The sequence below is a fragment of the Pelodiscus sinensis genome, chromosome 5 (assembly GCF_052426305.1).
Source record: "Pelodiscus sinensis isolate ZL-2025 chromosome 5, ASM5242630v1, whole genome shotgun sequence".
In the NCBI taxonomy this organism is placed as follows: Eukaryota; Metazoa; Chordata; order Testudines; family Trionychidae; genus Pelodiscus; species Pelodiscus sinensis.
The window spans coordinates 132,745,504-132,758,611 of NC_143056.1; the positions used below are offsets into that span (position 1 = coordinate 132,745,504).

A 13,108-nucleotide genomic window follows, 5' to 3' on the forward strand; every position below is an offset into this window, starting at 1 on the left:
GGGCCTGGGCTGGAACCCAGAGTAACGGGAGGCACTGGGTTCCCCCAAACCTTCTCCCTTGCAAACACTGAGCCTTTCTCAAGAAGGCAGATCAGGACTACCAAGATGTTTTCACCCCAAAACCATGGACTAGCCTGCGATGTGTATGGACTACTAAACTGCAGATCCTGCGTCCCGTAGAGAGAAATGAGTGGTGTATAGAGCCACAGCTAATTTCTGAGGCTAATATTATCTGCTGGTAACGTGAAACCCATGGGTCACATCCAGAACTTTGCCACTAATAATCCAAACTCCCTAACAAGTCACCGTGGAGATCAGCTTCAGCTCCATTACATGTCATCAGTGTAGTATTCCTGAGAACCTTGTAAGCTTTAGTCTATTCATTGTCACGACTTCTATCACAGGGAAAGTAAACGTCTTGATTAGGTTGCACCAGAGGTTCCTAGTTGAGCTAGGAACAAAGCCCAAAGTTACTGAGTGATAGATATTGCTCTATGTCATAGAGCATTTTTCCTTCTCAGTGCGATAGAGGAACAGGAATGCCAAACCTACACATAAGGAGAGTGGCGAACACGTCCCTCATTCTGTAATACAATACAACCTTGCACCTAAATCTCTGGGCTCCTACTCTGCCATCTTTTCAACCTGACAGCATACAGCACTAACTTCTAGGTCACAGGGCCTAGTGATGCTGAATGGGATGTGTGTCTTGTACTGTCCAGCACCCTACTAGAAAACACCAGTTTATATTTACACACTCACACATGTGAAACAGTTGTCTCCTTTAATTTTGTTGGAGTAATAGCATAATAATTCCTTTATCTCTATTGGAGCCTGCAGGCTTTGTTGGAATACAAACAAAAAAATAATATGAATGTAATAACAAACAATGCTATACAAGCTCTAGGAGACAACATCACTATGGGTAGGGAATTCCCTTGTTTCCACTCCCCATCACTCAACCAGCATTTGAATGAAAATATTCAGGAATTGGTTGGAAGTTTATTAATGGCTTTCTTCAGGGCACCTTTCACCTCCCTGTTCCTCAGGCTGTAGATGAGGGGGTTCAACATGGGGATCACCAGTGTGTAGAACAATGAGGCTATTTTGTCCGTGTCCATGGAATTGCTGGAGGTTGGCCGGAAAGACATAAAAATGAGGGTGCCTTGAAAAATGACCACCGCTGTCAAGTGGCAAGCGCAGGTGGAGAAGGCTTTGCGCCGGCCCTCGGCAGAGCGGATCTGCAGGATGGTGGAGATGATGAGGACATAGGAGAGGAGGATGGTCACAGTGATGATCACCACAGTGAAACACGTAGAAACAAACAGCACAGTCTCAGTGATGCGTGTGTCAGAGCAGGACAGCCCCATCACAAAGGGCATTTCACAGTAGAAATGCCTGATGATGTTGGAGCGACAGAATGACAGCTGAAAGGTACAACATGTGAGTATCATTGCATCCACCAACCCCACAGCACAAACTCCAGCCACCAGCTGGCCACAACGCTGCCTGGACATGGTGACCGTATAGAGCAGTGGGTTACAGATGGCCACATAACGGTCGTATGCCATCACAGCCAGTAAGAGACACTCAACATCTACACAAACAAGGAAGCAATACATTTGCACAGCACAAGCAATGTACGAAATGCTTTTCTTCTCAGTTAAGAAAGTCTGCAGCATTTTAGGGGCTATTACTGTAGAACAGCAGAGATCACAGAAAGACAAACTCCTGAGGAAAAAGTACATGGGGGTGTGTAGTTGTGGGTCAATTGTGATTAAGAAGATCATCCCCCCATTACAGACCAGGGTGGTAACATAAATTAGTAGGAACAACACAAACAGAAGAACTTGCAGTTCTGCACTGTCTGAGAGACCTGAGAGAATGAACTCACTCACCACCGAATGATTTCCTTCTTCCATCGCCTCGATATAGAGATCACGCAGCTACAGTGGGACATTAGATGGCTCGGGTAACATGTCTTTTCTCTCTAACCAATTAAGAGAAGAGAAATGGAGATCAGTTTCTTAATGAGCATTAATATAAGATTGGAGATGGGCTTAGTTTACAGAGTCAGAAGTTCACAGCTGATCATGCCAGTTGTTCTCTGAAATGCACACCCTGTACACACAGAATAATCACATCACAGACACAAACAGTCCTGATCACTAATAGAAGCCGCAAACAGTGTGATGGGATTAATATTCGGCTCATAGACTCATAGACTTTAAGGTCAGAAGGGACCATTATGATCATCTAGTCTGACCCCCTGCACAGTGCAGGCCACAGTATCTCACCCACCCCTCCTAGAATAATCCTCTCACCTATATCTCAGATATTGAAGCCTTCAAATACTTTGAAGACCCCAAGATGCAGAGAATCCTCTAGCTGTGATCTGTACCCCATGCTACAGAGGAAGGCAAAAAACCTCCAGGGTCTCTGCCAATCTACCCTGGAGGAAAATTCCTTCCCGACCCCAAATATGGCGATCAGCCAGACACCCAGAAAGTTCTCTATAGTAACTCCTATCATCCCTCCATTGACCTATTTCCCACTGATAATGAATGGTCAATTAGTTACCAAGATCATGTTATCTCATCAAACCATCCCCTTCATAAACCCATCTAGTTTAATCTTGAAGCCAGATAGATCTTTTGCCCCCACTACTTCCCTTGGAAGGCCGTTCCAGAACTTCACTCCTCTAATGGTTAGAAACCTTCGTCTAATCTCAAGTCTAAACTTCCTACTAGCCAGCTTATATCCATTTGTTCTTGTGTCCACATTGGTATTAAACTTAAATAATTCCTCTCCCTCCCTGGTATTTATCCCTCTAATATATATAAAAAGTGCAATCACGTCCCCCCTCAGCCTTCTTTTGGTTAAAGTAAACAAGCCAAGCTCCTTGAGTCTCCTTTCATAAGACAGGTTTTCCATTCCTCGGATCATCCTAGTGGAGTGTGAGCAAACTTTTCACCCTCTTTGGGCACGAAGAGGCATGGCATGTGTGTTGCAGAAAAGCTTGTGTGCTGAGCTAATTAAGCTTTTTTTTTTTTGCAACTCAAATGGCATTTACATTGTTCTGTAAAAAAAATCCTGAGAAATATTGGAAATCAGGGACTTCAGTGACTATCTAATTGCCAATATTTTTTCCAAATGCAAGGTGTTTCAATAGCTCAAGGTGGGCTGAGGCGTTTAGTGTTGTCGGTCGTGAATTCAGTATATGCTGATCACACCGGTGTCTGTATGAGTGTGTGACTGTGATGCAGAACAGTAGCACGTACCTGCTGTGGAAAGAGATGTGGTGTTTCCCCATCAATGAAAGTGCCAATTTGGAATGTACAGGAAATTTTATACCCGGATCTCTGATCCATGGGACATGCTCCCTGAAGTAACCAGGAATAGCTGATCTCAGAGAAGCACTACACCTAATTATGATGCTGAGTGAAGCAAAATCACCCTGGGTGCAACTCATTCCCTGGGGACTAATTTGGTGCACTCTTTCCTCCTGTGTTACTAAATGAGGCAATTTCTACCAGAGTTGCACGGTGCAACAGGGCGTGCATTTCATCTTGTTTTCAAAGTTCCACCCAGGGACTGTGTTGAGCTGCTTCACAAAGGCTTTGTTTGTGGCGATTGAAAGCTTTTGGCTGAAAACACAACAGATCCCCTCAGGAATACCACAGAGGTAACTCAGATACCAGAGTCCAATGTCGTCTGCCATTGGCCAAGGTCCCAGACTGGACCCCATCCCCCATGATGCATGATGGACTCTCCTCTTTCTGAACTGTCCTAGAAAATCACCAGTCTTAAAGCCAGAGTTTGAGGAGAGGGGGACCCTGTTTCTCCACTCCAGACTCCAACTAGCTTCGGCAGCTGGAGCAATAAGGGTCTCCTGCTGGTAGATACCAGAGAAAACCCCTCTTGAAGGAAGGAGAGTACCTGACACCTGTGGAGACCCAGACTACAGTCCTGGGTGTTCAGAATATCAAGGATGAACGGCAGCATCGAGAGGGCTGGGGAAGATCCTCACTGGCAGGAGGGCTGGCAGTCCCCATTGGGCTCGCAACAAAGTGTGACTATACCCAAATATGAACAGGGCATCGCAGAAGCTGTGGGCCCACTGGTAGGCCATAGCCTCCTGCCACCCAGTCCCTTCACCCTCCCCCAAGATGGCCCTAATGGTCTGAAGGGTGAGATGGAAATCTCCCCAGTACTGAAGGGTGAGAGCCACTTTGTTGTTGGAGCCGTGGATGTCTCCCAAGAAGTCATGCATCTGGCCCTCAGCATATCGAGTGTTGGGGCCTCAGGCTCCTGAATATCTTTGGGGCAGCCCGCCCCACTCCGGGCCTCAAGACTGATTGACATAGGAAGGCAGGGACCCTGAAGTCCCTGCTGGGAAGATGGTAGTGGCAGTGGCGGAGGAAGAACAGCCCCAGACCTGCTGGGAGCAGAAGAAACAAAAACCACTTTCCGGGGGCCAATATCTGAACTGAATGTAGCAGCCTGGAGGGGAAGGGGAGCATTAATAGGGCAAGGGGAAAGTAAGTGGCCAGGGAGGAGATTGAGAAGAGGAGGAAGAGGAATTGGGGGGGTTAGGAAACAGATTCAGAGGAAGGGGTGGAAGAAGAGCAGGAAGAGGAGTGGGAAATTTGGTTGTGAGAGGAGCTGAGCAGGGAACAGGAGTGGGACAGGGGTTAGGAGCAGGAATAGGATCAGCAGCCTCAGCAGAAGAGATTCAGGGACGCGGTGCCTCCTTGCAGGGCAGGGGATCGATAGCAACGGTAAGGGAAGTTGGTGTCTCCCCAGCACCAGACCCCGGTGCCTCTGGGCATGCAGTACCAGAGGCCCCAGCACCAGGGGCGATGGAGAACAGTGGGAGCTCCCACCTGCTAGCAGCCCCCAAGGGTTCAGTGGCCATGGCCAAAGTGCTGACAATGGCCGGGCAGATGGTCTCACCCTGGGGCAACTCGGGGGCAGAGAGAGGGGAGGGTGGCATGTCAGAAGGAGAGGACAGTTGTCGTCCTTTCTGGACAAGGTGATGCCCTCTCAGGTAGTCGGGGTCAAACCTAGGGCCTTAACCTCCTGCGAGAGGAAAGCAAGGCCACGGCCCACCACCACGTGGTCACACTTGTCGGTGGGGGCATCCTGCATGGCTTCCCCAAGCAGGCACTCTGGGAAAGAGGCATTTACCCCCTCTGCAACCTCCGTGGTCACCTCAGCTGCCCCACAGCGCTGTGAAGTGTCCGGGGGCTCAGAGGGAGAGCTGGCTCCAAAGTCCACCCCTAAAGGTATGAGGAGGTTTTCCTCCCACTCAGTGGGTGGGGTGAAATGCCAGGGCACGGTTGCAGCGTTTCCCTATGACAAGCTCCCAGGCCTCGCAGGAAGCCTGTAGTGCAAAGGAAGGGAGCAAGGGGGAGAAGGAAAGGGAGGAAGAAGGTTCACGCCCCCCAGGCTGGAAGCAGGGTGAGAAGGCAGTGATACAAATAGGGGGAAGGGGGAATAAAGGAACAAGAGGTGCAACACCCAGCACAGGACGGAAAACCCGGCTTCTACGGCTGCACTGGGGACATGAGGGGATAAATTATTTAAAGAACATGGAGGAAGTGAAATGGTGTGTGGCGGGAGAGTAACTAAAACAGAAGGGGAGGCTCAGGTGCCAAACAAAGGAACAGAGGGGGCATGGGCAACCAGGAAGGGGGGAAGTGGTGGAGAGGGAGGGCAGGCGGGGAGGAGGTACCTGCTCAAGAAAGTGGGACAGAGAGAACAAGACACTGCTGGGAGGAAGGAGACCAAGTGAGCCCACAGGTGCCTCAGTGGCAGGCCCACAGCTCCCACGGCAGGACCCAGCAGAGCAAATGAAAGGCCGGAAGGCAGGCTGTGGGGCCAAGGGATGCAAAGGGCTCCTGCAACAACTCAGGCTGGGGAGGGAGCACCAGCAGAAATGCAGGGGAAACAGTGGGGGTGAACTACCTCCCAGTGCTCCACGAGAGCTGAGCCAGCCACCACCTAGGAATCCAGATGGAAGGGCCCCTTAAAAACTCCCACCCAACACCTTCACCACAGAGCAAGCTGTGGGGAGAAAGGAGCCGAGGAGCTGACCTAAAGCAGTCCCCTTATCTGCTCTGTCCCAGGGGGAGCAGCAGCAGCAGGGAAGGTGGAGTCCAGGCCTGCAGCAGTGAAGAAGAAAGGAGCCAGGTAAACCCTCAAGAAGATGGAAGAGGAAGTCTAGAGGGAGCTATTTTGGAGGGGTTGTTTGGGGAAGTGGCCCAGGGAAAAACCTGCCAAGTCAGAAAGAAAAACCACCATTGCTGCTGCTGCTAATTTAGGGTATGTCTACACTACCACCCTAGTTCGAACTAGGGTGGTTAATGTAGGCAACCGGAGTTGCAAATGAAGCCCGGGATTTGAATTTGCCGGGCTTCTTTTGCATGTTGCTGGGCGCCGCCATTTTTAAATGTCCGCTAGTTTGGACTCCGTCCCCGCGGCTACACGCGGCACGAACTAGGTAGTTCGGGTTAGACTTCCTATTCCGAACTACCTGTACTCCTCGTGCCACAAGCCATAATCAAAACTCCCTAACAAGTCACCATGGAGATCAGCTTCAGCTCCATGACACGTCATCAATGTCATATCTCTGAGAACCCTGTGAGCTTTACTCTATTCATTGTCACAACTTCTATCAGAGGGAAAGTAAACATCTTGATTTTAGGTTGCATAGAGGCCCCTTGTTGAGCTAGGAACAAAGACCAAAGTTAGGGAGTGATAGATACTGCTTTACGTCATAGAGCATTTTTCCTTCTCAGTGCAATAGAGGAACATGGATGCCAAACCTACACATAAGAGAGTTGCCAAAAAGTCCTGCATTCTGTACTGTAATGCAACCTTGCACCTAAATCTCTGGGCTCCTACTCTACCAGCTTTTCAACCTGAAAGCAGAGAGCACTAACTTCTAGGTAACAGGGCCTAGTGATGCTGAATGGGATGTGTGACTTGTACTGTCCAGCACTCTGCTGGAAAACACGAGCTAATATTTACATACTCACGCATGTGAAACAGGTGCCACCTTTAATTTTGGTGGAGCAATAGCATAATAATGCCCTGATTTTTATTGGAGCCTGTAGGCTTTGTTGGAATACAAACAAATAATATGAATGTAATAATGAACAATACCACCACAAGCTCTACGAGACATCACTATGGGCGGGAATTCCCTTGTTTCCACTCCCCATCACTCAACCAGCATTTGGATGAAAATATTCAGGAATTGGTTGGAAGTTTATTCATGACTTTCCTCAGGGCAGCTTTCACCTCCCTGTTCCTCAGGCTGTAGATGAGGGGGTTCAACATGGGGATCACCAGCGTGTAGAACAATGAGGCTATTTTGTCCATGTCCATGGAATTGCTGGAGGTTGGCCGGAAAGACATAAAAGTAACGGTGCCTTGAAAAATGACCACCGCTGTCAAGTGGGAAGCACAGGTGGAGAAGGCTTTGCGCCGGCCCTCAGCTGAGCGGATCTGCAGGATGGTGGAGATGATGAGGACATAGGAGAGGAGGATAATCACACCGGTGATCACCACAGTGTAACATGTAGAAGCAAACATCACAGTCTCAGTGATGCGTGTGTCAGAGCAGGACAGCCCCATAACAAAGGGCATTTCACAGTAGAAATGCCTGATGATGTTGGAGCTGCAGAATGACAGCTGAAAGGTACAACATGTAAGTATCAATGTATCCACCAACCCCACAGCACAAACCCCAGCCACCAGCAGCTCACAACGCTGCCTGGACATGGTGACCGTATAGAGCAGTGGGTTACAGATGGCCACATAACGGTCGTATGCCATCACAGCCAGCAAGAGACACTCAACATCTACACAAACAAGGAAGCAATACATTTGCACAGCACAAGCAATGTACGAAATGCTTTTCTTCTCAGCTAAGAAAGTCTGCAGCATCTTAGGGGCAATTACTGTGGAACAGCAGAGATCACAGAAAGACAAACTCCTGAGGAAAAAGTACATGGGGGTGTGCAGTTGTGGGTCAATTGTAATTATCAAGATCATCCCCCCATTACAGAGCAGAGTGGTAACATAAATCAGTAGGAACAACACAAACAGGGGGACCTGGAGCTCTGGACGATCTGTCAGTCCTGAGAGAATGAACTCAGTCACCAATGAGTAATTTCCCGCTTTCATCTCCTCGGAGCAGAGATCAGGCAGCTATAGGGGAACATTAGATGGCTCAGGTAACATGTCTTTTCTTGATAGCAAATTAAGAGAAGAAAAATAGAGATCAGTATCTTAATGAGCATCAGTATAAGATTGGAGATGAGCTTAGTCTACAGAGTCAGAAGTTAACGGCTGATCATGCCAGTTGTTCTATACAATGCACCCAATATACACACAGAATAATCACATCACAGACACAAACAGTCCTGATCACAAATAGAAGCAGCAAACAGTGTGATGGGATTATTATTTGGCTCATGAAGGTGTGTGAGCAAACTTTTCACCCTTTTTGGGCAAAAAGAGCTTTGTGGCATGGCATGTGTGTTGTGGAAAAGCTTGTGTGCTGAGCTAATTCAGCTTTTTTTGCAACTAAAACGGCATTTACATTGTTCTGTCAGAAAATCCTGAGAAATACTGGAAAGCAGGGGCTTCAGTAACTATGCAATTGCCCATTGTTTTTCCAAATACAAGGTGTGTTTCAATAGCTCAAGGTGGGCTGAGGCTTTTAGTGTTGTAGGTCATGAATTCACTATGTGCTGATCATGCCAGTGTCTGTATGAGCGTGTGACTGTGATGCAGAACAGTAACACGTACCTGCTGTGGAAAGAGATGTGGTGTTTCCCCATCAATGAAAGTGCCACTTTTGAGTCTTCAGGAAATTTTATACCCAGATCTCTGATCCATGGGACATGCTCTCTGAAGTAACCAGCAATAGCTGATCTCTGAGAAGCACAACACGTGATTACGATGCGGAGTGAAGCAAAATCACCTTGGGTGCATCTCATTCCCTGAGGATTAATTTGGCGTGCTCTTTACTCCTATGTTACTAAATGATGCACAGTGCAACAGGGCGTGCATTTCATCTTCTTGTTTTCAAAGTTCAACCCTGGGACTGTGTTGAGCTGCTTCACAAAGGCTTTGTTTGTGGCGATTGAAAGCTTTTGGCTGAAAACACAATAGATCCCCTCAGGAATACCACAGAGGTGACTCAGATATCACAGCCCGATATTATCTGCCATGAGGCAAGGACCCAAACTGGATCCCATCCCCCATGATGCATGATGGACTCCCCTCTTTTTGGACTGTCCTAGAAAGTCACCAGAGTCTTAAAGGCCCAGTTTGAGGAGAGGGGAGAAGATTGCTATTTTGTTTGAAAGACGTCTATGGAAAAGATAATTTCATGAAACATCCCAAATTCATTCTTTCTTTCCATCCATCCTACCACAGACTGTGATATTCCATAATGGCCAGCAGGAGTCTGTTATCCCAAGGGCATAGGTAGCAAACATTGTTAAAGTGTCACTCGGTGTCCTTGGTAGAAACAGAAAATCACTCCCCACCATTAGAGTCTGCCATTATGGTTGTGAGTTAGTGGGCTACTGGGATCTCCCTGCTTCTCCATTTTCAGCACTGCTTATTATCCTATTTGGCAGGTCTTTTAGAACATTACATGTTGATAGGAGGGCCATACCCAAAATCCCACCTCCATCAAGACCCTGGAATCCCATGGATCCTCGGCTGTACAAAGGGCCCAAGACTCCTGTGAGTTCTTGGGTAAATGGTGTTAAGCTCTGTTTCCCATTGTGTGATGTTAATTTCATATTAAGGGACATTCCCATTAAGGAAATCAGATCATTATCTCTGGTGCATAACAAGCTGCTGGAGGCCCCTTCATCCACCAAAGCTTTTTGCTTCATAGTGCTGTAGTTCCCCTCTACAGGTAGATTCATGGTAGGGTGACTCCAGTCATCGTTTGCAATGGGTGCCACCACTTGGATGTCTTGGGAACCTTGGCTCCTTCAAAGTCTATTTCCCACAAAGACAACATCAGGGCTAATAGATGCTGCTATTTCCACTGAGCTACTGTTGTTGCCACTTTTGTATGCAGCCAGTTTCCTAAACACATCCTCAGCCATTCGATTCTGTTCTGATAGCTGCTCCCACGACACATATTTGGTTAATCTCCTTAGTGGCAACATTTTCTTGACTTTTCACTCATCCCCTGCATCTCTACACCGTAGATTTTGCTCCCAGTTAGAATTTGTCTGTGTTGGGGGAGGGAGCTTATCTCAGCAGCTTGTTCTGCCGTGGCCACTTGCTGTATCAACTCTTTCAACTGAGCCTCCAATTGGGAGACCTGCAAGCTCAACAATGTCACTTTGGCCTTTTTCAGCCATCAGCTCAGCAGCTTGCGGCTGAACTAACTGATCCCTTTGTTTTTCAGACTCAGAAAAGCCACCTATTCTTGCAGCAGGGCCACCTGCTGATCTAGTTCCCGGCTTACAATGGCCCACCCGTACAGGAGGACACTTTGGGTGTGTCTAGACTACAGCTGCATCCCTTTGAAAGTAAATCAAAAGGAAGCAGCAGTTTTTTCGATCACGGCAAACCTAATTTTACAAGGAATAACACCTTTTTTTCAAAAGTACTCTTTCGTATTAAATGCAAACTGTGCTTTTTCGAAAGAGAGCATATAGACTCTCTTTTGAAAAAGCAGCTGGCTTTTTTGAAAAATCTGCTTGTAGTCTAGACACTCTCTTTCAAAAGAGGCTTGTAGTCTAGACGTAGCCTTTGCCTCTCTGCTTTCTTTACACGTGGTATACTACTCCCATAATGCAGTAACCTTCTTCAGAGTCCACTTCCGCCAGGCATCCCTCCTTGTAGGGATTCTTTCCCTTCCCAAAATTGAGGTTTACAGGGTCTTTCTATAGAGGGTTTTTTTTCCCGACAGTTGGCCTCATCTACATGGGGCCAAATATTGGAAAAACCTCTTCCTCAAAAAGAATCAGAAGAGGATATGCAAATATGAGCGTGATTTGCATATCTTCTCCTGGGAAAAAAATGGCAGCGTAGCCATAGCCTGTCACAGCAGCATTCAAGATGTGACCGTACTATGGATTTATATAAGGGCAAGAAGATATTCTCTGTCTTATTCTCTATCCCCTTTCTAATGATTCCTAACATTCTCTTTGCTTTTTGACTACCACTGCCCATTGACTGGATGTTTTCAGAGAACCATCCACAATGGCTCCCAGATCTCTCTCTTGAGTAGCTGTAGCTAAATCAATCCCCATAAAATTGGATGCAGAGCTGGGGTTATTTTTTCCAACGTGCATTACTTTACATTTATCAACATTCAATTTCATTTGCCATTTTGTTGCCCAGTCACTGAGGTTGGTGAGATCTTTTTGAAGTTCTTCATGGTCTGCTTTGGTCCTAAGTACCTTGAGCAGTTTAGTATCATCTGCAAATTTTGCTACTCACTGTTTACTTCTTTTTCCAGATTAGTTACAACAAAATGGAATAGGATTGGTCCTAGGACTGACCCTTGGGGGACCCCACTAATTACCTCTCTCCATTTCAAAAACTTACCATTTATTTCAGACTTTTGTTCCCTATCTTTGAACCAGTTCTCGATCCATGATAGGACCATCTCTTTTATCCCATGATAAGTGACTTTACTTAACCCTCATTGAGTGACCTTGACAAAGGCTTTCTGGAAATCCCCCGATGTGACCCCTGACCGAGAAGGGGAAAGACCCCCCCATACACACATTCTCCTCACACACCAGAACCTAGTGGAGTGCAGGCTAGCAAATTTTAGTGCTCATGCCCTGTCATGGGCTGGCAGAGGGGCTTGAGCACCAGCATGGGCTCCCCAATATTGGTGGGTGCATTACAGAGAGAGGAGGGGATGTCCAGATGCTAACAGAGCAGGGGGTTGCTCGGGGACTGGTTACAAAGGGGGACAAACAGGGGACAGAACCTGACCCAGCTCTGACAAACATAGAACCAAACCGGAGACAGTGACAGCAACACACAGGGGCTTTGTCCAGACCCACTAAATCAAAACCCCTCTGGGCCGTGGTTTAAAATGGCAGGAAAACCCCTATGTACCTGGCCCTTTCTCTCCTGGGACTGGCGGTGGTGCTGGGGGAGGCTCCCAGGACCTGCTGCCCTCAGGCTGGTCTGGAACCTTTGGGGACGGGCGCTGGGGAGCCCCAAAGTTTCCTGTCCCAGACTGTTGGGTTCAGAGGAGTCGCGGGCTGTGGGTGTTACAGGCAGTTTGTGTGTGTGTTAGGATGGTAGAATCCCTTTCTTCCCCCTCGGCAGGTGCAGCTTAACTAACCCTCACTGGCCGTGGGTAGAGGAAAAAACTGTAGGTAAGAGAGTGGTAACCAAGTCCCTCATTCTGCATTGTATTGCAGTCTCCCACCTAAATATCTGGGCTCCGACTCTGGCAGCTTTCCGACTGTCAACACATAGCACTAATCTCTAGGCCACAAGGCTTAGTGATGCTGAATGGGATGTGTGTCTGGTACTGTCCAGCACCCTCCTGGACAACATCGCTTCATTCAAAGTCGTCCTTTTATTAACAGAAAAGTGGCTTGTGCAAACCTTCTTCTCAAGTAGAGGTTACAAATAGTGAGGCAGAGAATTGGTTACAAAGAAATAAAACATGAAATTCACCTAACACCTATCTTAGCAAGCTAAACAAATTAAAAGGAAAGTTTTCCCTCACCATCCGCTGCTGCAGTGTTACCAGTGGAATGCCTTTCAGCCAGAACCTACCAGTCCAATGCTTCTTTCCCCTTACTCCAGACTTTTTTTATGTTGTCAGCAGAGAGAAAGGGAGGGATTGTACCCTTCAGGTATTTGCCTTTGCTTCTTTTTTTCTTTATTGCAAGAATCATCTTCAGCCTGAAGTCCTGGAGACAAATTCTGAAGGGAGAGAAAATCCCAGCTGTTTGTTTTTCAACATGTAGATTTCGCACTCACGCCCATCTTCCTGCACAAAAGTGACCTCTTCACCAGGTGAGATATCATATGACTTGGTTGACACCTCACTGAGGCACCTAATTTCCTTTTGCTTCTAAGT

The 13,108-nt window shown here is 47.4% G+C and overlaps 2 protein-coding genes across 2 annotated transcripts; both read right to left on the reverse strand.

The window, feature by feature from the left end:
• Positions 1-983: 983 nt before the first annotated feature.
• On the reverse strand, positions 984-1,922 carry LOC142829340 (olfactory receptor-like protein OLF2). Its single transcript, XM_075928828.2, has one exon. It carries the CDS (start codon positions 1,920-1,922, stop codon positions 984-986), a length of 939 nt encoding a protein of 312 aa, XP_075784943.1.
• Positions 1,923-7,257: 5,335 nt separating this feature from the next.
• Positions 7,258-8,196, reverse strand: LOC102460498 (olfactory receptor-like protein OLF2). Its single transcript, XM_075928829.2, has one exon. It carries the CDS (start codon positions 8,194-8,196, stop codon positions 7,258-7,260), a length of 939 nt encoding a protein of 312 aa, XP_075784944.2.
• Between the last annotated feature and the right edge of the window lie 4,912 nt (positions 8,197-13,108).

Bases quoted from the DNA above. Each gene is read 5' to 3' on its own strand.
- LOC102460498 (XM_075928829.2), bottom strand. From the start codon at position 8,196: ATGAAAGCGGGAAATTACTCATTGGTGACTGAGTTCATTCTCTCAGGA.
- LOC142829340 (XM_075928828.2), bottom strand. From the start codon at position 1,922: ATGGAAGAAGGAAATCATTCGGTGGTGAGTGAGTTCATTCTCTCAGGT.